At 43.6% G+C, this 24,284-nt stretch overlaps 1 protein-coding gene across 1 annotated transcript in view; it reads left to right on the forward strand.

Annotated features, from left to right (window-relative positions):
• Positions 1–2,204: 2,204 nt before the first annotated feature.
• Positions 2,205–24,284, forward strand: part of LOC120025063 (teashirt homolog 3-like) — a 48,758-nt gene continuing 26,678 nt past the window's right edge. The window contains exon 1 of the mRNA XM_038969499.1: positions 2,205–2,322. Coding sequence (XP_038825427.1) covers positions 2,205–2,322 — 118 coding nt within the window. The remainder of the gene's footprint in view (positions 2,323–24,284) is intronic.

Consider the following 24,284-nt stretch of genomic DNA (forward strand, 5'->3'; position numbering starts at 1 on the left):
ACTAGAACCCATCCAGAGGGTGGTTAAAAGTGTACTGTTTAATGGATATAGAATATGGATGAGGGAGATCATAGTTTCAGATGAGTCGGAGACACTGAGCTCTATGTAATGAGAACTGAACATTGGAGGGGTATTATGGGCCATCATATGGATGCGACAGACTGTCACGCTGATAGACAAAACACGTCACATCCTAAATAAGAAGAAAAACTCTTGATAAAAAAACACTGTAGGAGTGGGACACATTTTAAATGACAATTAAAATCATGTTATATGGAGGGCAGAATAAGACACATTTGGAAAGTGGAAATTCAGAAATCACCTGATAAATCCGTCCCCGAAGCTCTAAAATGACATCCCTTTTTCCCCCTCCTTTCCTTCTGTTTGGTTCTGAGTAACGACTTCATCAGAATACAATACGCAAAGCAACTTCACTACTAAGTGCTTTTCTCTCCCCTGAAAACACTGGCCCCGACCCAAGCGGAGGCGAGCAGGTTTTATGTATCACATTCATTTGTACAGATCACACGGTTTCACTGACGTTTTACAAGACGCATGGTTGGAAAAGGCTCTCCAAAACAATAGGACACGGCTCTGCTGTGACACTTCAGACGGCCTGAGGTTCTGCTAGAAGTCAGGGGGCCCTCCCCCTCCAATCAACACACTCTCTGACACACGCACACACTGCAGCAAACACAGCCACCTGAGGTTGAGTGTGTGTGTTGCATGCAGATGGGGTGGGCTGAGAAAGGTGAGCGGGAAGGTTGCACAGATTTCATACTACATAATACACAAGAGGTGTAGTACAGAAAAGGTCAGATGTTCACACCACCTAGCTCTGCTGGGACGGTGAAGGGGAAGACAGGGTGAGAGAAAGGGAGGATGAGGGGAAGACAGGGTGAGAGAAAGGGAGGATGATGGGAAGAGAGGGTGAGAGAAAGGGAGGATGAGGGGAACAGAGGGTGAGCGAAAGGGAGGGTGAGGGAATGGAGGGTGATGGGAAGAGAGGGTGACAGAAGGGGAGGATGAGGGAAGAGAGGGTGACAGAAGGGGAGGATGAGGGAAGAGAGGGTGAGAGAAAGGGAGGATGAGGGAAGAGAGGGTGAGAGAAAGGGAGGGCACCCCAGATTTATGTGGGGTGTAATGATGTGTATTTCTATCCACGCTCTCTTGAGCACCACCAGCATCCCCCACTCCCCCCCATACTCTCTCTCTCTCACACACACACACACTCGCTTGCACGCGCAGACACAAGCACACACTCACAGACTCTCTTACATACACATACATACACACACACACACCCCTTCTCTGCGTGGGGTCTTTGTTCTGGACCCCAGCCTGCTCAGTAATCCCCGGCATGCACATTTGACCTATGACCCCTGTGCTTCCCCTTCGGAGATGGTGGTCATCAGAACTGCGCTCACATGCACCTGTCCACTGGCAGAATAATGATGATGATCCCACCATTGAAAGTGTGGATTTAGCTGTGAGTCGCTGGCTTGGGTCAGGGCATCTGTGGTCATCCGTAGACAGCTAAAGGAATAGCACTTCCCAAATCCCATTTAGCCACAAAAGAGGAGTTGGAGCGAGTCAGCTCTGAGACTGAAGCTGAGCACTTGATCCTCTCACTGGGAGATGGTATTTCAACAGGAAACCCTTCCGAAAACATCTACACCTACAGATGCTGAACGTCTGACCCTTTCTGTAGGTGCTGCTGCCGGTCAGTGACGACGCAACCCATTTTCACGATAATCACAATAAAAACTGAAATGGAACAACGTTGCTTGAGGTGTGAGATAAACATTGAGAAAAGAACAAAAACCAAACATATCCTGGGGCTAGGATGGGAATCATTTAAACATCTGACCTCCGCCATGATGCTTTCTTATGCTCTTACTGCTTTTGGTAAAATGGGCTAAAACAGATTCCTTTGGATGTGTAGGCCTGTGTGTAGCAACGGTAATTCAGACAGGCAGAAAGTATATAGAGCCCAGTACACAGTGTCAGCTTGGATAGTGTCCCTCCTGTGCCGAGGGGCGGCTAATCAGTGGCTTGTAAAGGAGACCGCGGAAGCCTAGGGGCACACGCTTACCCTCACACACACACAGCTGACACACGCACAGCTGACACACACACGCACATAAACACACACACACACACACACAACTGCGACAGTTTGTTTAAGTCTGCATGGGGTCACCATGATGCTATGTGATGGGAGGTTGATCCACAGGCAGATTCCTCTGCACAGCGTTAACATTGACGTGTCCTACACGGACCGAGTCTTCCTTCAGATGGGTCTGCCTCCAGTCTTCAGGGGTGAGGAAGGACAGGATAGGAGGGGCTGAGGTTTTCCTGCTCCCCTCCCTCCCTCCTCCCTCCACTCCCCACTGTGGCTAAATGGGGGTTGGGTACAGGTATGAAATCAAATGGCCCCGGTCATATCGTTCCCCTCATAACGGTGGAGGATCTCGAGGATGTCACAGTGGGAGATGGGTTGTTCTCCCCCTCCTCCTCTCGGCCATTAAGTTCATCTATCTCACTGTCTATTTAGCGAGAAAGATCCTACTCAGGAGTGGTGAGGGAATAAAGGCGCAGAGAATGTCAGCGCAAGATAAACACCGGTGCGGTGAAGTGGCTCTCGCACGGCTGACGTGACGGGAGCGAATCTCCTGATTTGTATCCGCAGCCTTAAGTCTGAGAAAGCGTCTCACAATTGGACTGGCTCATCCCACAGGCAGGCGGCTTGTTCTGAGGCCAACATGAAAGGGATGTGTGTGGCTGCTTCATGCTCTCTCTCTCGCTCTCTCAAACCACTCTTCTTTTTTTCTGCTCTCTTTTTCTCTTTATGGCCCTCCTTCCTTCTCTCACTTCTCCCTCATTCTTCCTCACCTGATTTCCCTTTAATGATGTGTCTTTCCCTACCTCAGGGCCAGTAATTTCCTAAATCTATGTTCTTTTCTATCCCTCTCTCTCTCTGTTCTCTCTCTCTCCCGCCCTCCCTCTGTTCTCTGTTCTCTGTTCTCTCTCTGTTCTCTGTTCTCTCTCTCTCCCTCCCTTCTGTCTCTCTCTCTCTCTCTGTTCTCTCTCTCTCTGTTCTCTGTTCTCTCTCGCCCTCCCTCTGTTCTCTGTTCTCTGTTCTCTCTCTGTTCTCTGTTCTCTGTCCTCTCTCTCTCTCCCTCCCTCTCTCTGTTCTCTGTTCTCTCTCTGTTCTCTGTTCTCTCTCTGTTCTCTCTCTCTCCCTCCCTCTCTCTGTTCTCTCTCTGTTCTCTGTTCTCTCTCTGTTCTCTGTCCTCTCTCTCTCCCTCCCTCTCTCTGTTCTCTGTTCTCTCTCTCTCTGTCCCATATCTGTTCTCTGTTCTCTCTTTGTTCTCTGTTCTCTCTCTGTTCTCTGTTCTCTGGCTCTGTTCTCTCTCTCCCTCCCTCTCGCTGTTCTCTGTTCTCTCTCTCTGTCCCATCTCTGTTCTCTGTTCTCTCTTTGTTCTCTGTTCTCTCTCTGTTCTCTGTTCTCTGGCTCTGTTCTCTCTCTCCCTCCCTCTCGCTGTTCTCTGTTCTTTCTCTCTCTGTTCCATCTCTGTTCTCTGTTCTCTCTTTGTTCTCTGTTCTCTCTCTGTTCTCTGTTCTCTCGCTCTGTTCTCTCTCTCCCTCCCTCTCTCTGTTCTCTGTTCTTTCTCTCTCTTTGTGTCTCTAGCTCCTTTCTTGAGACATCTCAGTGTAGTCTGAGGCGGGGTTAAGGTCTAGATGACTTGAGTTTGTGTGTGAAATGAGGAGGGCGGGGCGATTGAGGGAGGCTGTATCAGCGAGACATCAGTCGTAATTAATAAAGCTGGGCCGCACTAATTAAAAAGCATGATTAATGCAACAGGGAGGATATATAGCACGACATGGCACATCATCGTCTTCTGAGTCACAGTTCCACAGGCTCTGAGGGGGAAACACATGGAAGTGGATCTGAGATGGAGGGGAAAGTGACTGCTATGAATAAATCACAAATGAAACCCCCACACACACAAACACAAAAGCCTGATCTGATTAAGCTATCTTCACCATTTGAACAATGGCTTGCATAGAAATGTCACTGCCTTGCTAGCACATAACGTTCTGAGAACCATATGTTCCTTAGAGATTTGTGAGAGCGTAGTTGTCCTGTGGTTATTTTGCATACAACCTTTGCACAACTTTCTGGGAATGGTTCAGGATATTTGCTTGGCTTTGGGACATTTAGGGAACTTGTAAAAAAACGATGTTATTTTCTTGGTATTTCATTACTTTAATGGAACGTTTCCTAAAAGTAAAAAAAATTGTCACATTTAATGTAAATGTTGTTAATGTTCTTGGAACGTTCTCCAACTTGTTTGACATTGGGAACGTTCTCAAATAGTTCAGAGAACATTAAGAAACCAAGTTCACATCTGTGGGAATTTGAATACTTCAGCATAACGTTTCGTACCGGTTTCCTCAGAGCTTCATTTGTAAATCGGGAACAAAAAGTGAGCATGAGAGTTCGGAGGTACCGGAACGAATGAGAAAAAACATCACCTTTATAATAAAGCATTGCATGCAAATCATCACATTTGCGTAATGGCATCGAGCAGTAGATTAGAGGCACTTTTACATTTTAGTAGCCTCGGGTCCGGGAAAATGCAATTCTACATCATTTTACATGACTGGAGACTTTGCCAGAATCTTTTTTAATAACTCACTTCTTTTTTTTTTACCGCACAGGTTACTTTTACACTGACAAACTGAGAATCTGAGATCAATAAAAACAAACTTGTCTTGAATCCATCAATAGGCTAGGCCGAGGTGTGTGGAGACACATATTGTAGGCTAAAGTATGAGGTGGAAATGAAAGTCCTAAAAATGGTTTCCAGTTTCACTGACTCCCCCAATGATGCGCAGCTCACTGGCTGGTGATGGCCAATGTGCTCGTTCCAAAAGCCTGTCTCTCTCTCTCTTCTGTAAAACAATACTTGGAAGTAGATCAAATATTTTGGTAGCCTACAGCATAGCAGGAGCCATTTGCTTTCCGGCTTGTGTTTACCCTCGATTGTATTTGAAATATTGAGAAAGACCTGTTTTGTATGCGTGCTGTTTTTTCACTGACAGATTTGTGCCAGATGTAGGTTATTCCTTGTTATTGGACTACAAACCACAGCTAGGCAATTTTTTAAAAGAAGCTATTGATACTCTGTGGCTAAATGATAGGCCTTCTCATGAGGTAGTAGGCTATTCTGAATTATTTCACTTATTTCTGAACAGACAGCAGTAGCTCTATAACTTTGGCAAATGTATTTCAATTTATCATGGGTGATGCAGTTCCTTCAGAACCCTTCGCGCAGCTATGATTCTATAAGGAAATACATGATGAAGTGCAACGCTGGATAGATGACAGTTGCAGGTTCATGCCTATCAGAGCAGAGAGGGATCATGGAAAGTGAATCTCATTCTAGTTATGTGAGAGATACTGGTGCACTTCTCACACAGCCACGGCCACGTGTTGGTCTCAAACATAGGTTACTGTGTTGCGCAAACCACAACCCGGCCCAACCCAAATCAACTCTTAGAATATTAGGCCCAGGCTGAAAATATACTTTTTCACAATATGTTTTTTTGTGGGGGCAGGAGAAACCTCTAAAGGATCCGACCCTTTTTTTTCAATTTTCACCTAAAATGACATACCCAAATCTAACTACCTGTAGCTCATAACCTGAAGCAAGGATATGCATTTTTTTATACAATTTGAAAGGAAACATTTTGAACTTTGTGGAAATGTGAAATGAATATAGGAGAATATAACACATTAGATCTGGTAAAAGATAAAACAAAGATTTTTTTATTTTATTTTATACCATCATCTTTGAAATGCAAGAGAAAGGCCATAATGTATTTTTCCAGTCCATGTGCAATTTGATTTTGGCCACTGGATGGCAGCAGTGTATGTGCAACATTTTAGACTGATCCAATGAACCATTGCATATATGTTCAAAATGTTGTATCAAGACTGCCAAAATGTGCCTAATTGGTTTATTAATACATTTTAATTGGTTTATTAATACATTGTGCACTCTCCTCAGACAATAGCATGGTATTATTTCACTGTAATAGCTACTGTAAATTAGACAGTGCAGTTAGATTAACAAGATTTTAAGCTTTCTGCCCATATCAGATATGTCTATGTACTGTTTGGTTTTTCTGTTACTTACAACCTCATGCTAATCACATTAGCTTATGTTAGCTCAACCGTCCCGTGGGGGGGATGGGGGGGGGGGGGCACCGATCCCGTAGAGGTTAACGAAGAGGCAACTCGAATGAACATGGATCGCTTTTATTATAATTTTTACATTGCAAAAAGTTAGAGAAAAAATGTCATGCCACGAGAGGTACCGGACCCGGCCAAATAGGTTCCGGAAACAACTGTCCAAAATGGAGAGGTGCCAGATCCTGTTCTGGCAGAATCCGGCTAAAATGAAGCACAGGGATTCCTCATGGTTCTATTTCAAGTCATGTTCTCAAATTGTTCTAAGAACGTTAAGAAAACTTCCCATAAAAACCACAAGAAAACTTTAGTAACATTCAGGGAACGTTCTAAGAATTGAAAGCTATACAACCTTCTCTGTCTGTTGTAACAGATATTGCAGTTGCGCGAGCTGGATGCAGTCCCTACACATTGCATTGGAGCAAAAACAATCAGTGTTTTGTGTGATAATGTATGCTAATCTTTATAGTTGCTGCCATATCCTAGCCACTAGCCAGAATTCTTGAAAAAAGAATGTAACTCCCTACTTGAGTTTTGGGCCAAAAAACTATCTGCGTTTTAACTACTCAATGATCATGCAAGTACCGCACAAGTACGCTACCCAGCTCTTCCACCTCTATTTTGACTGTTTGTATGTGTCTTGCTTGTGCTTTCCTAAATATACTGTTGCTACAGACAACAAAGTGTGTACGAACATGTCCATCATGTTCTTATTTTTGTTTATTTATTTAACCAGACAAAGCAGTTAAGAACAAATTCTTATATACAATGACGGCCTTCTGGGTAACAGTGGGTTAACTGCCTTGTTCAGGGGCAGAACGACAGATTTTTACCTTGTCAGCTCGGGGATTTGATCCAGCAACCTATCGGTTACTGGCCGCTAGGCTACCTGCCCCCCTTATACAGTAGGAGTCTGTTTAAAGCCAAACTGTAGTATGTCACTATTGCTGTAAGTCAATGCCTAGCAGAGTCCACACACTACAGTGAGAGCAGAGCCTGTACTGTACTTTACTGTAGGAAGACCCTCCTAATGACTTGACCACGTCTGGCTAGGCCTGTGATTCAGTTCCCTGCGGGTGACGTCACCGCAGACTGATAGTGTGGGCTTTAACTAGGTGATCTCATCTCTTCTTCATTTTTTACATTTTAACAGACGCTCCTATCCAGAGTGACTTACAGGAGCAATTAGGGTTAAGTTCCTTGCGCAAGGGCACACTGACATGTTTTTCCACCTCGTCGGCACAGGGATTCGAAACAGCAACCTTTGGATTACTGGTCCAACGCTATCAACCGCTAGGCTACCTGCTGCTGTACCTCCTTAGCATGCAGCTCAACGCCTTATTCCAGCAGTCTAACATCGTTAACATGTATATGTCGTGTCTCTATCTGTTGCATTATCAGAGAAATGGATATAACAGCACATAACAAAGTACAAAACGAGGCTACCGTAGGGTTAGTGACAGGACATGATAATTCAGTGGTCAACCCTATTTCACTCTAAAATGCAGAGACATGAGAAATGAGGTCACTTCCTAAATGCTGGAGAAGAGCATCTGTTATTTTGCATCCTTACCTGTTCTAAGTGGGTTTACCATAAGGTGTGCACATCAGGGGTGGCTTACATTAAGAAAACAAAACAAAAAGGGCCAGCATTTCTCTTTTTTTAATTTGTGCTTGGTTCCCTGTTTGTCTGGTTCTCATCGGGGTAAACATTTGTTCCAGTTGCAGAGCTGGAACATGAATCACAGACGAGAAGAGGAAACCACACTGACAGCTGCAGCTCATTACCGGCACTATTACTGATACAGGGGGCTGCTGGGGGAAATTCCTCCTGCCACAGAAAGCGTTCCTGTTTACCATACACCGCCTAGGATCAGGACCTACACACATCGACCCAGACATACTGTACCAAAGCACACAGGCACATGCACACACTGCAGCACATAGAAGCATGCATAGACACACTGCATGCACACACGCACGCACGCACACACACACACACACACACACACACACACACACACACACACACACACACACACACACACACACACACACACACACACACACACACACACACACACACACACACACACACACTCCTCTTTCTCTCTCTCCCCTTATCTTTATCCCTCCCTCCCTCCCTGTCTTCCTTTCTACCTATTGCACTCCCTACCTCTCCCTCTGTCTGTTTCTCACTCCATCCCTCCCTCCCTCTATCACTCTCTCTCTCTCTCTCTCTCTCTCTGTCTTTACTCACCATAAGGAAGGATTGACTCACAGCAGTACTCCATGTCACATGGCTCATCCAAAACCCACAACTCAGTAAACTGTATATAGTTTTACTTCTTATGTTTGATTTTCACACAGGAAACAAACAATCATATTTATTTAAACACATACTAACAAGCTGCAATATATTCATCCTGTGAAAATGAATTAGAAGTTAGCCTAGACATTAAAGTGATTAATGGGCTGGGGTCAATTCTATTCCAATTCAGTTCAATCTGGAATAAACTGAAAGTTCCAATTACAAATCTTTGTCATTGAAACACGTTAAGGAAAAATGGAATTGGAATCCGAATGTCAGTTCACTTCCTGAATTGACTGAATTGGAATGAAATTGACCCTAACTCAAAAAACAATCCATGAAAGTGTCAGCGGAACATTACGCTGAGAAAAGGCAATGCATTATCTGCTGTGTCATTCAACTCAATAGATGTGCTTGAATACAATTAGATCATACGTAGAATAATAGTGACACAACATCATTGTATACTAGGCAACACTGCTCTCCACCTCATTTGAGAGGTACCTAGGTCTATTTCCTTTATTGCAGACCGGATCAACAACTGAACTGCTGAAACAACACCAGTGTCAGGTCTGACTGTGACACAGGCCTACCTGATCCAATGGGTTAATGCATTCATTTCTCACCATTCCCCTCAAAAACATAAATCAAGCACAGCAAAACACCACCTTGTATTCTGACTCGTCCAACCCTCTTTGACCTCTGCCAATTTTTATCTCATTTTGGCTTAACTTTGTAGATCAGACTTTAATTTTGAAGCGGGTCTCTGGGACAGTGATGAATAGGGTACATCATGGAGGGCTTAAATTACCCTCTCCCTGGTGGCTAGCGGCCGGGAGGGTTGGAGGGGGAGGCTTGGTGACCTAGTAACAGACAGAGAAAGAGGACTGGTCAGCACTTGCCCTCTCAGCCCTGCAAGCTCGCACAACACACCCAGCTATGGAAGAGGGAGGACACAGGGAGACAGAATAAAATACCTGCATCCACTACCTATAACATTCCATCTCTGTGTTTTCAGAGTCAAAGTGCAGGTTATGTCTTGTTGAGATGAGTTTGACTTTTGAGTTGCTTTGGATGATAACTCTGCCCTAAATTGGAGTTGGCCTATTATGCTAATAGCCGCTATGTGAAAACGCAATTTTTGGAATAAATTGTGACAAAAATTATTTCATATTTTATTTCATATTTGACCTCTGAATATGGAAAATTGTTGCTGACATTCACCTTATCTTCTTCCAAAGAAAAAAAGGTAGGTTCCTGAGTTTGACAACGTTCACTTCACCTGAGGAGTATGCAGCCTGGATGCATTGGGAAGGGGGAGCTAGTACTTAATAAATAAACACAAATCCATATAGTTATATTACTGATCTCAGAAATACCAATAGGCTTAAGTCCTCTTTCCACACATTATAATTTCATATGCCAGAAGCCTCTTGTTTCCTTTATAGCTACCAAATACTTCCCCTCTTATTCTAGGAGGCTATAGCCAATCCCTTCCTTGCGCATTTTATACAGTCTACTAGGAACAAGTGTGCTGTGAAGCTGAATGGATCAGGTGAGCGCACTCTCCTCGCCAATGTGATCACCATAAAATGCCTGATGGTGCACGGGCTCAGAGCACTATTTACAAACCCCATTCTTATCCATTAATACTCCAGTCCTCCAGTTTTCCCAAATATCCCTTTTAGCAGGAAGACAAGTATACACATGGCTGCTGCAAGCCCATCCTCGACCCCCGGACAGAGAGCAGGTTTGGCAACTGTGTGATGCGCGCCTCCATGGGTCCCGCAGCGCTGCTATCTTATGACCTAGCCGACCCTGGTGCGTCGCAGCTGACTGCGTCGCCAACACCGGAGTCTATTGCAAATATTCCCGGGGGAGCTATGGTCACAGTAGCGGCAATTATTAACCTTTATTCGTAAAAGATGTTATCTCAAACCGCAGGTTATAATGGCTTTATGTAAGCCTCTGGTGAGTTTGTGCAAGTGATGGTCCACCTCGCTCTGTGTGCATCAAAGCGGATGCTCCAAATACCGCCCTAGCTAATTACTTGCCACTTGCTCGGCTGCGTAAACTCGAGTGGTCCTACAACACGGTTGGTGCGGTGAATGTAGTAAATAATCATACGGGTATATTTTGGTAACGTTGTCCTGACCTTATAGGGAACATTGGTCAAATAAGTTAGTTTGGTCGATGAACATATCGTAGTCCCACTGAAAGTCCCAATATCCAATGTGGGCTAGATATATTTACCAAATGTAGTGCAACGTTTGGAATGAAAAATGAATTAACAATAACATCTTTGTTATTTGACCAATGTAGTTGCATTGCTTGCTCTTTGGGATTTTAGGCTGGGTTCTGTAGAAGCACTTTGTGACATCTGCTGATGTAAAAAGGGTTTAACAAATACATTAACATTTTGCTTGATTGATTGATAGATTGATTATTTAAAAAAGTGCATAAACACAAGAAAATGTAAGCTAATTTCAGTGTTTTTTAAACAAAAATAATCAACGGGCTCATATGATAATGGAAAAGCCCAGGTATGTAAGGTATGTATGGATGGAAACGCAAAAAGTGATGCGAACAGTGGACACACACTGTGCCTCCCCAAAAAAATGTATGCACCGAGTAGATACAGCACAGTACATTAGACGGACTCAGAAGTCACTTTGAATGAATGATATTTGGGGGATAGTCTATTCCAAAGCACCACGGAAGTCCTAATCCATCAAATTAAAATCGAGTTGACTGAAACGAAAAAATAAGTTTGATTGTTATGGAATAAAATAGCACCACTTTTAGGCAACACTTTAATACGAGTAAAAATTACAATAGTAACAGATTTAACCAAAGAAAATGTTGATTTTACCAAATAAAAATGACTAGGCCTAAAGGATTTATAGTCATCAACAAAACTTGGCATTAGAGGCAACATGCGACAGGCTACACTTCCCTAAATCATATGAAAAGTCCAGGTGGGGTTCTGATTCTTCTCTAACACTAATTTGATCCTGCAATTTTTGACAAGTCTCTGTCTTCTTCTCCCAAAAGGAAAAGGGAGGTCTAACGATAGTTAGAAAGATCCAAACTAGGTGTTTGGAGTAACGGAGGCGTTATGGGGGAAGTTGCTCCAAGCTCTGAGTAACAAAATGGAGTTGAAAGTTATCAAATAAATATCACAAATATATACCAAGAAAAGTATCACACTTTTAACTTAGCATATGACGTATATGGAAATTGCCAAACTTTAATTAAACAAATTGCAAATGAAACAGACAGTTTTGTTTGCTTGTTTTTTGTCTATAAAGTGTGTTACTACGTAAGGTCTGCAAAGAACTTGCTGTCTGTGACATGCGTGGGCGTTAAAGAAACAATCATTTTAGCTGTCCGATTTTTTTCTTCTGTAGCCTATTATGAACAAGAATGTGCGAGCATAAAACCATCTTCATTTGAATAGCCTAAAAGTTATCGAAAGTTGACTTAATGAACAGACCCATTATTGTTGTGCATACACTTTACCTTGATAATTGCACAGTAGAAAACAGTATCTGAACGGAAAAATAAATGCATTTTCCTCTACAATAACCATGGTCACTCGAATCATTGTCACAGTTACAAACACAGGTGCTGATTATGTTACATGTGAACGAGCAAAAAAGGGCGAGACGCTTAAATATGTGCCCTTTCCCCATCTCTCTCCCTCTCTCACTCTTTCCATTTCTGACTTCTGTCCCACATACACACACACACACACACACACACACACACACACACACACACACACACACACACACACACACACACACACACACACACACACACACACACATACAGAGAGAGACACACACACATGTACCAAAGGGTAATTTACTGTAAGATACTTGTCGAGAGAATGAGTGCACTTATTGCAATATTAAGGATAAGGAGTAGGCCTAGGCTAGAAAAACAAACAAAAGTCCCACAGAAGCCTACCAAGCAACGCTCGCAGGCTTAGTTTTAAAATAAAGGGTAATTAAAAAATATATGTTCATTTTTTTATTTGATGAATCTACATCGTTATTGTTATTATTAATAATAGTAATAATAAAAAACATTAAAAACTGTTGTAGTTTACAAACTCCTAACAACAGAACAAACATCAGTAACAACAATCCCTTTTTGGCCTATTTCTTCTATACTTCTGGTTTACTTGAAGATTTATAAAGTTACGTTTAAATAATCATTAAAAGTCATTATAATTCCAACTTTTCAAGGAATCCATATCTGATCGTAAATTGAAGAGAAGAGTTGTAGATAGCCTCATCCCTGCAAAGCTAAATATAGGCCTAAATGTGCCACACTGCTAAACATGGAAACTAACTCTAACGTTATGACCACGCGCTTCAACTTTTGTTTTAGCGGGAAAATTATTGTGTAATGACATGCACGTTTGGCCTAACCTGTAAACAGAATGGCCTGAATGAATCACATACCTGCCAACAGAATGAGGGATATGTCGAATTTCTATCTGGCATTGTATACAAGGAATGAGCAGAAACATGTTCAAGCTAAATCCTATTATTTAAAAAAAATTGCATTTCGTGACGATAATCTTGAAGTTGAAATGTTGTACTGGTCACTCACTCGTAGAAACTCGCAGCCACACACACACACACACACACACACACACACACACAATGGGCATCATTGACATCTTCACATTTTACTTCACGATCCCTAAAAAAACATTTAAATTCGTCTCATGTATTGTAGCCTTTGTTTATGCCATTGGCACACTCTTTTCAATAGAGCGAGCGAATGATTAAGAGTAGATTAGAAATGTAGCCTAATACTGAACTGAAAGTAAAGTTACGCCAAGAGAACGGTCAAGTTATCGAATTGCTATGCATTATGTACTACTGTAAAATGGTATGCAACCACCTGCATTTCGTCTACTTATCACCCTAAGTTAAAAAGAAAGAAAGAAAAAACTCACATTCTTCAACATTGTCTTGGAAACATGTTGAATAATTCTCTGTAGAATATTTCATGTTAGGCCCATTGAATACTGTACATATGTACAGACAATCCTTTCCAGTTCTCTTCCACAACTCATGTTGTCCTCAGCACCATCATGATATATCAGTCAGCCTATCTCAAGTAAAGCGTTCTATTGCACTTCGCCTTTTGGTGCGTTCCCAAAAAGCCCTTTTACGCGCCTTTACGCACAAACCAAATACAACTTTGGATACTATGTTTTTAAGTCCATCTGAGACAAAATGTGTATATGGTTACCATGGTTTGCATTAAAAAACATAGTGATTCTTTCAGGTAGCAGTGTCTTTCCAGAGTTGACAGTAGGCTTCAGACGACTAGAGGCAGAGTGGCGCCAGCTTTACATAGCCCACTGTCTCAATGCAATGCTAGTGAAAAGCTACCGATTGCATCAACTCTGCCTTGATTCCCTTTTGATTTCTTGTATTAGGAAATGAGAATGTCGACCATTAGACCACTGAAAATCTCCAGCTTGTTGACCAAAGCGAATGTGTCAGAAATGTAGAGGCGCTATGCGGAGGCTGCTGTGTCTACTGAGAGGGGTATTGTCGTTGCGAGTGTGCAGAGCGTGTGACACTGATGGATGCGCCAATGGTTAGACGGACAGATGCTTGGGCGGATCTAACGGCATGCAGTGGTGTAGCGGAATACGCAGCGAGATTAGGCTAAAACATCCAGAATCAGTGAAAGACTGCTCTTTCTCATCCCTCAACAAGCCTGGCGAACGGAGAGGAGATCGTGTTCCTATCGAGCGACTCCTCTGCCACTAACAAGGGATTGATCCCCTCTGCGGTCAGATATGTCTGACTATTGACTAGCGTGAGACTGGGGAAACCACGACACCGCAAAGACACGGACACACACATCTGGCAGAAGAAAACATCCTTTGACAACTTACCGTGTTCTGGTTAGCGAGAAAATCATTTGCATCCACAGTCATAACCTTTCCAGCAGACAGCGGACCAATTGTATTCTATCTTGAAGATGATCTGAAAAAGAGGGATCATTTTTCCACTTTCCCCCTAAATAATACAGAAAATTCTCTGTAAGTTTTTTCTTTACTGTGAGGGAAACATTTGAAAGAAAAAGCTGATAGTGTCTGTGATGGTCCCAAATCTGGAGGATGGGGATGTGTGCATCATTTTGATCTCACCGTAAAAAAAACTAGCCTACTATTCTTTCCATTCTGTATCAACAAAAACAAGGAGAGCGCATGATTCGGATTTTGTGCCTGACTCACTTGAGCAGAAGAAGGCATCTTGCAGTAAGGAAGACTCGACTGATTCGCTGTTGCTGTTTTAAATACCTACTATCAGCCACACAAAGAAGAGGAAAAAGTGCTATTAGCAGCCAAGAAAGTGTTTGGCAATAGCTGCTGATCCATGCTCTCAGAGCAGCTGAGGCACAGCACGAGTCCATCCCCTCCTTCTGATGTACATTATTACAACAAGGGATACCCAATCAAGCACGTATCTCATCGATTCGAACTGCTCTCCGTGGATTTTGAACGCGCTTGGACAAAATAACGGAGCGAGCCAGCGTGTGGGCGACAAGTCCGTCCATCTCTTCTTTCAACCTTTGCCTTTACCTCTCTATCTTAAAAACAATATATATTTGTTGATGTTTTAAGGGGACTTGGAAAGACTGGGATTTTCATACGATGGCTACAGCGACGCGGAGATGCTGCCTTGCTGGTTTTTAAATTGCGTGTGATTACTGGAATCGAAATCCTCATGGATAACGCAGTTAATCAACCGATTGAGTAAGTATGCCATTCCGTTACCATCTAGTCAACATTAAGATAGTCCAATAGCCTAGGGAAGTAGAAAATGTTTTGTTTCCATGTGTAGCCAAAGAGTGGAACGGTGCTCTCCTCCTTACAGTTATGCTATTGTATCAGCATTTGATCTCCAGCATGCATGGATGACTTTTGAAAATGCTCATGAATGATTTCTTTCAAATAGCTAAGCTTACTTTTTATGCTGTATAGACTGTATAGTTCGTATCAGACACCGTTATGGGGCTGCGGGAGGGACAGCAGACATGTGATGCTTACATGACAAGAGCTAGCTAGCCATTGGATGTGCACGGCACAGATGTGACAGCGCTTGATGTTTGCTCCTGTTTGCAGACTTTGAGTGACGCGTTCATTTCGTTTTCCTTTAAGCTTGCCTGTTGCAGCCTCCATCGCGGAGTGAGAATCACATTGAGGCTGAAGATTATTTTTCTCCCACCACTGTACTCTCCGTCTCCACACTGTGATATCCAAGTCGAACAGGAGAAGAAAAAAAAGCTTGTTCTTCTTCATCTTCAGATCTACCCGTTCTTCAATGTCTGCATTTTTGTTTGAAAACTGCCGATCTATGTCAGCCTTCTGAAAGCGTCCCGGGTACCGTGTAAGGAAGCGCCGCTATCAAAGAAGAGCGGACCAGCTAGGGATCTCTGGGGCTAGAGAAGAACTCTTCAGAACCCCGAAATAAGCATGCCGCGGAGGAAACAGCAAGCGCCCCGACGTGCGGCAGGTACGACTCTATGATATGCATGTTATCACCTCTGTTTTTACTACGACTGCTGAGCTATTTCCATTGCTTTCACTAGTCCTACCATGTATAGTACTGAATCATGTGCGTGTAGCTACATTGTAGCATAGCCTACAATGGGAGGAAATGGCAAATACCCATTCACTCAAAGAGGGATGGTTAGGCTACTAGCTATAAGTTTTTTTTGTACTTTCCCTTTGAAGGGGATGTGCTTTTTTTTTTTTACAACCACGTAGACCACGTTTGATACTAGCCACCTACTATTTTAATAGTAATTGCATTATCAGCATACTTACATAGCCCATTAGGCTACATAACCTAGTTATTGGCAACATTGTTTAAATGTTCTAAGTTTATAATTTTTTCGATCTTCTGGGGCAACAATGAGTCCATTCGATGAACGATCTGCTAACAACAGTTCTCGAAAGACATGGAAGGTTTACAGGCCGTAGCTCTATCCGACTAGTCAGACAACTTCAGCTTTGATTGGTCTCTCTCCATTTTACCCTATTTTAGCCTACTCTCCCTTCCTCCCTCCGTAGGGTGTAGATATTGACTCCATGAATTAGAGATCTATAAAGAAGCGTAGGGAAAAGGGGGCTCTTGTCAGCTGACTGTCAGGATTTCCTTTGATGCTCGTTTGGGGCTTTGTGCTAAAACATTTGATCACAAAATGTCAACTTTCGCCAAGTTTCCCTTTGCTGATTTCTCCTTTCTGGGAAATACTTAAAGATTATTTCGCAGCCGACCCTAGGGGAGACGTGGACTGGAAGAGGCTTTAATGGACAATTGCCATCTTTGATTTGATGGCTGATTGATTGCCCGTCATCTGGCTTGTCTTTGATCTATTCTTTCCCGATAAACACAAATAAATCACTTCCCATAGCAACGTCAGGTCAACGTTGGCGTGACGTCATGTCTGGTCTGACAATTAGCGATTTAAAACATCTTTAATTGCTTCTTTTGTACTTTTTCACGTTGTCAGAGCCAAAGGCCACATTTTCTCTCTCTCTCTCTCTCTTAAAAAGTAGAGAATATAGAACAATCCACGTGACTCTTCAAAATATATTTTAATTAAATCTTACTTAGGTCATAGAACACCTCATATATTCTACTCTATGTAAGTAATTAGGCTACGCTACAACATGGTAGTTACTTAGCTACCATTCTGTTGGGGGAAAAAATATTATTTGAATCAGACTTCTGTTCTCATACTGTTGCTATATGGCTGAAACTTCTGGGTTTTATGTCTGCTTTTGGAAGTATTATTTGAAGCACCAATGTGTTGAAGTATACAGGCTACCTGTTTTAAGATTCAATAAGGGTTATTCTTATTTGTGAGAGATTTGCTTCATTGCCATCACAATGTAGGCTACATTCGGCGCATGTGGCAAATAAAGTTTGATTTGATTTGATTTTGATTCGACATTTACCTATATGCTTTAAAGTGTAGTTAAGTTTTCTGAAACTTAGCCTACATGTAAATGAATCTCTACTACTGCAACTTTTAGCCTATAACAAAACTATAACAAGCACCTAGGTCAAATCCCCTTAAAATATACTATACAAATTCAATATTATGCCATTATTATAGTAATCGCTCGCTTTACTACACACACACACACACACACACACACACACACACACACACACACACACACACACACACACACAGACACACACACACACACACACACACACACACACACACACACACACACACACACACACACACACACACACTCACATACAGACACAAACAATTGTATCTTGTGCGTACACACAGTGCTTCTATGAAAAATGTAACTATTAGCCTAATCGGGAGACGGAAGAATGGTTTGCTCCATCAGAACGACCCGTCAAAGCGACTTTGTTTCATATTTGATTTAATTGTCTCCCTTCTGACAGCCACATTCATCAATGGCTCTAATGGTCAATCAGAAGTTGGCAGAGTGACTGCTCTCATTTTGTTTCTCCATACGTTGGGCCTGGGCTTTACTTTATCAAAACGCTTTTGCCTAATGGACACGCTGGGGGTGGGGGTCGAGGGGAGGCTGGGAGATGACTGAAAGCCTTCTTATCCCAGACGAGAGAGTGAGAGAGAAAAATAAGGCATTTATTATTTTGATGAGCGGATGAGGACAGACACGAGAGCAGTGAGGGATGTTTTTTGTTGTTGTTGTGACGAGGCAACTTCCTGTAATTTTTTTACAGGGTCTGTATACCCCCTCCCAACCTTCGCCCCTCTTACTTTCCCAGCAGCCCTCACAGCTGCAAGTTATAAGGTTGACGACTGCTCCGTGGCATACAAAGAGTGGTGACAAATTGATTGCGCTGTAGTGATGGAAAGAGCAAAAAATGGCAGATAATGGGCCTTGATTAGGAACTTTGGGAAATCCAGTCCCCGACAACCTTGAGCGTTTCATGAGAAAATCTCTCTCTCCCTCTCTCCTCTTTGCTTCCCTCTCTCTTTCTCTCCTCTTGCTCTTTTCTCTTTTTCAGCCCACCAGTCTGTAAGGGCTGCTCAGCCGTATAAAAATAAAGTTGTTTTGCCAGCTTCATTAGTGTTCACCTAATTAGCTGTAAAGCTGATGGATTCCTGACAGCCCTAATGATTGGAGATGACAAGCTCCGCACACTGTCATCCAGCCCAATTAGGTTTGCAGCTAGTTTGATGTAATCAAGTTGATATTACACAGTCCTCCATGCCTTTAGTTGTGCACTAACTCAATTTTCTGCTGCAGGTGACAAATGGGCCAGGGTACCTGGGTAATCACGTTGGCTTGGAATTAGGCTGTTTTTTAATGGTCAGGAGCCTAAAAACAACAAAAACTAGCCTCTCAAAAAGTCTGTCTGGGAAAGAGGGGCTTGTAGCAGCCAGCCACACACACACACACACACACACACACACACACACACACACACACACACACACACACACACACACACACACACACACACACACACACACACACACACACACACACACACACCACTCTCTCTGTCTAGCCACAATACCTTTCCCAACATAACCTTCCTCCGTTTAGGAGTGGACAATGCTGTGAACACTGTTATTTTGTTTGTTTGTCTGCTTCAAAACCTTGCAAGACCAAACATATCGTTGTTTTGGGGAGGAAAGTGGGAACATCAAACATAGGACTTTTTTCTCCTTCACTAGTTGTGTTGTGCCATGTTAGTCTTACTGAGTAGTACTGTAGTGCTTCTTGCCTGAAACACTCAGAAAACATTGCGCTGACGTTGTAGCTGTTTTGCCACTGTCATAGAGAATAGTATTGCTTTAGGGGCAGGCCGCTGTCTGGGAGATATATTTGAAGAAGTCTCGCGAAACTAGTCGACATTGATATTGTTGACGTTGCTCATCATCACGTACATCATTACATAGTCAAAGGTATAGATGCTTTTCCACATGAGTTGATTTTCCAAATGCCTATTATCAGCATTGTGTTGAAAGGGGCTAAACGTGATTTATACAAATATTAAGATCACGACAGATCTAGTTCTGCCTGACGGGAGATAGATTGCAGTGAGGAAAAGCAGCTGATTTCTGTGATTTTTGTGTGTGTTTGATTGATTGTGGATGAGCGAGAGTGATTAATCATGCTTGATGTGTGTTAACGTTGCAGTCGAGCTGGAAACACATCCGCATACAGTGGCCCGTAGACACATGGGTTACTACACACACATGCACCGACACACGCACACACACACACACACACCTCTTGCATGTTCTTGCAATAATGTTTTGTCTCTGCTTATTGCTAAAAACAGAGGGTTTGTGTAATAGTGTAATGTTACTTTATTCACTTTGTCGCTGGTGTAGTTGGTTAATCCGCTGTAGTTCACAGGTCGGTAGCAGTGGCTTGTTGGGGCCTTGCTCGTACGAAGCTTTACTCCTACAAAGTCTCTGCGAATTAAATTTAATGAAACATGCCATCTTAATTAGGCTAATTATCCTAGTTAAAAGCTGGTCATGATAATTCTATTAATTATTGAGACGGAAAGAAAATGATTTCATAAACATCACCTTCCACAGTCCACCCCCACCCTCAGTTAATTAGAAATATAATTATTAAGAGCTACATTATATTTAAAATCAAGTGGATTTATCAGTGCATATTTTCCACATTGGTTGTGGTGGACAGAGGCGTCATGCCCATAGAGGGCACGAGCTCCCTCAGACTTGTCCTGTAAAAAAAAATGTTTTGTTTGTTTTTTCTCTGTAATACTACTAGCCTCTTATACATTTTATGAAGCTGGCTTTAGCTAACCAGATAGGTCCCCGATCTCCCAACCTCATAACTAGCTACTAAGAAGACATTTCAGGCTGTCAATCAAGTTATAGTAGCTAGCTTGTATAACTATATTAGCTGGCATGCCTTCTGGCAAGGTTGGCAGACTTTAGAAAACCAAGCAATTACTAAATGTACTGAATGGGACTCACTTTCCTTTTGATCTTTTACCCAGCTTTTAGTAGAGATGCAGAGATTTATAAAAAAAAATAACCGCCGGTCAGGAGGATACAGACAGCTCAAGAGGTATGCTTAGATTTGCACAAAAAAATACATTTAGTTTTTTACATAGAATTAAGCATAATGACTATGGGTATGGAGTGCAGGAAAAGGCTGTTTCAGGTGTTTGAAAGATGCAAAATTCTCCAAACTCAGTGTCCTTGTGGTTAGAGTGTCTGCCCTGAGATTAGAAGGTTGTAAGTTCCCTCCCAGGCCGAGTCATACCAAATACTGTAGAAATGGGACCTGATGTGTTTCTGCTTGGCACTCAGCGTTAAGGAGATAGATTGGGCGTAAGGCCCTGCGATAGACCTGTACATCAAGCTGCCTCACGCTACAGAAACAGGAGATAGGCTACTACTTACGGGCGGGGTTACTGTCCCCCCTCTGGACCACCCCCTCACTTGCTTTGTGCCCCCTCAGACTTTTGGGGTGCGTGACGCGCCTGGTCAATGGCAACATGGCTGTGTATGTCTGAAGCTGAACGCAAAAAATCCATCGAACAAAGTAGCCTGATCCAAAATAAAGTGAAGTAGAAATAGCATGTAGACAGATCACACAACCAAATGTGGAGAATAAACGAGTGGCCTCGGCCTATCTGTCTGTCCACGTGAGTCTTTGTCTGTGTGTCCCGGCCCCATGATCAGTAGTCCCCAGAAGCCCAGTCCCTGGTGCCCCCTCCGGAGTGAGGTGTCTACTCCTGGACATTCTCAGGATTATGGGCCTTGCCTTGCATTGCATTGCTCTCCCTAAAGTGAGGCTCTCCCAGGCAGCCAGCTGACACTATGATTAGTTATGGCCGTCCTCTGCCTTTTTCACAGCCACAAGTGAGCGACAATGAACAGGGTTAAGAGCGGAGAGGGCGGAGAGAGAGAAATAAAGGGAGAAGCGGCGAGGGGAAAAAGCTGAATAACGTAGGCCCAGAGAAAGAGGGAGAAAGAGGGAGGGAGGGAAAGTTCCCTGCTCGAGGATGTACGGTTGATGGTTGATAAACAGATTTTTTCCCCCCAGAATCTTCCGTCATGGCTCCCATTAGCTTGACAGCTGTCAATTAGAGCTCCCTTGGTCTCGCGGGCTGCAGTTTATTGCAGGCGGTTGACGCTGTCATTTTGCTCACACTTTCGCCTTGAGCGTTATCACGAGCGCCGAAACAGTCAATAGCTGATGCATCAGCAGTTATTTCTTAAATTGGCTCACAAGGCTGCATCTTTCTCTCATTTTGTTCATAGCCCCTCTCCTCCCTGCTCCTCTCACCAAATATTGTTTTGCGAGGGGAGAGCGACGAATAGCGACTGCAGCAGGGTTAGTGAGAGAGCAGGGAGGGCGATGCAACACACTCAGACACATACAGTTATTGTACACAAAGGTACACCCATAGAACACACACAAAACAGTTCCATTTACACACAAGCTATCAAGACCTAAACATTTTTTTGACCGTGTCTGGCTCCTTATCCAAACAATACTGTTCACACAATAGACACATAACAGTATTCAGGAATAGGCCGTCCCCATTTCTTCTGGGATCGTTATTTCTATTCCGGAATGAACAAGCATAGTGACACATTTACTGTATTAGATGTGTTATTACTAGGTAGTAAATTCCGGAAACGCTCCTTGTGGAAAGGTAGAAGCTTTTTATGTTTTCTTAAGGTTTAAGATTTATTTATGTACCCTTTTGCTCTACCTTTTATGTTTTAGTACCTGCTGAAATGAACACCTCAGCAAATTGTGCACCAGTGCAAGCCATTAGTTGGCTTAGTTGTAAGATTACAAGACTGGACAGATAAACATCTATAAACCATAAAATGCAACAGTTTGTCTAATGTTAAACAGGATGTTTTCTCAATTAATGAGAATATCCAACCACTGGTTAAAGGAATTTTGGTCAGGAGATGAGTGGCTACTTAGCTCCTCCTTTTCTCTCCCTCTCCCTCTCCCTCTCCCTCTCCCTCTCCCTCTCCCTCTCCCTCTCCCTCTCCCTCTCTCTGATATGGGTGTTCATATTTGATTAATCAACAATTATCAGTTTCTCTCTTTCCCCAATGATTAGGGAATCATGTCAACTCCTAAGCGCTGCTATTTCAATGTGCAGGAGATATTGTCATTGTTCTAGTGGAGTGATTGGGCAGAGCTCAGCCACTGCTCTGCTCTGAGCACCCTCCACAAACTCCCACTGTGAAGCCTGATTCGCTATCAGGCCTCCACCAGAGCACCACGGGAATCGGCTTCTCTTCTAGGCACATTTTTGAGGAAACAGGAAATTGAGAGAGTTTGTGTGATCTTTGCACTTCCTCTGCGGAGAAACAGATATATTTTATGCTCCTCCTCAGTACAGTATAAAACACTTCCCCCAAATTTGTCTGGCTGCACTTTCCCAAGGCAGACTAGTGTATTATCCGGCAGAAATTCTCTCTGTATGTCTGGGTTGTCCTCTCCTCTCTCCCCCCACCCACCCTACCTTCCTCTCAGCGATACTATGGCTCTTTGTGTGTGAGGGGCCAGTCTTCAGGAGCCTGGCACCTACACGGGGGATTCAATCTCCCAGCAGCCCTGTGCAGTGAAATATGGCCGTGTGGAGTAATCCCTGCCTGTGTTGTTGTCATGTCGAGGAGGGACGGGGGTGCACAGAGAGGAGAGGTAGGGGGCCGGGGAGGACGAGATGGAGGGACGTGGGGGAGGGGGGGGGTTGGTTCTGAGTGTCGTTTGGGCCAGACTCCAGGTCTGGGTTTCTTCTTTCCCTCAGTTGGGGTGGGCCAGCCGATGGGTGTGGGCGGCGGGGGTGGAGGAGCTTTGGTTGTCTTTGTGGTGGGCGGGGGTGGGCGGAGCTTTGGTTGGTTGTCCCCCTTCCCCGTGGGGCTCTGACAGGGGCCAGGCGAGACTGGCAGCCATCAGTCAGGCGTGCGGGTGACACGGAGGCTGTTGTTGATGGTGGCGGTGATGAAAGGCAGGGTAGCCGTAGAGGCCCACGTAATCAGGACATCCTTCTCAGGCATGACAGCCTCTTCCTCTTCTCTCCTCCGAAGCCAAGAGACGGCCTCAAACGCCTCGCCTTCCCTTCCCTCCCTCCCTCCCTCTCTCCCCCTGTTTCATGTTCTGATCAGTCTCAGATGCTGGGAATTACCCCCCCCCCCCCCCTTTACCCTTTATTTTTCTGTAATGGGGGGTCAGGAAAGGCAGGGGTGGTGGTCTGAAACGGGGGGTGATTTGCGTGTTTACACGTGTGTGTTTCTGCTTATACACCTACATGTGTGTGCATTTAAGTAACAGGAAGTCGGGTTTTTCTCTCCTTGGCAAAGACAGGCAGGTGCGAGAAGGAGAGAGAGAGAAGGAGAGAGAGAGAAGGAGAGAGAGAGAGAGAAGGACAGAGAAGGAGAGAGAGAAGGAGAGAGAGAAGGAGAGAGAGAGAGGAAGTCTGTTTTATTTTATACTGCAGGCCTGTTGCTAATTAATGTTTCTTGGTAGGATTCTGTCGGAGTTGAGTCATGGTTTTGATCTTTATGCCTGATAACTGCATACCTAATGAGATTTCAAAGCTTCTCGAGACGTGAGTGCTGCTCCCTGCAATTATTGACAGATGCCTTTTCTTCGCCATTGGGTTCTGC

This window comes from Salvelinus namaycush, chromosome 30, assembly GCF_016432855.1.
Source record: "Salvelinus namaycush isolate Seneca chromosome 30, SaNama_1.0, whole genome shotgun sequence".
Lineage (NCBI taxonomy): Eukaryota > Metazoa > Chordata > Actinopteri > Salmoniformes > Salmonidae > Salvelinus > Salvelinus namaycush.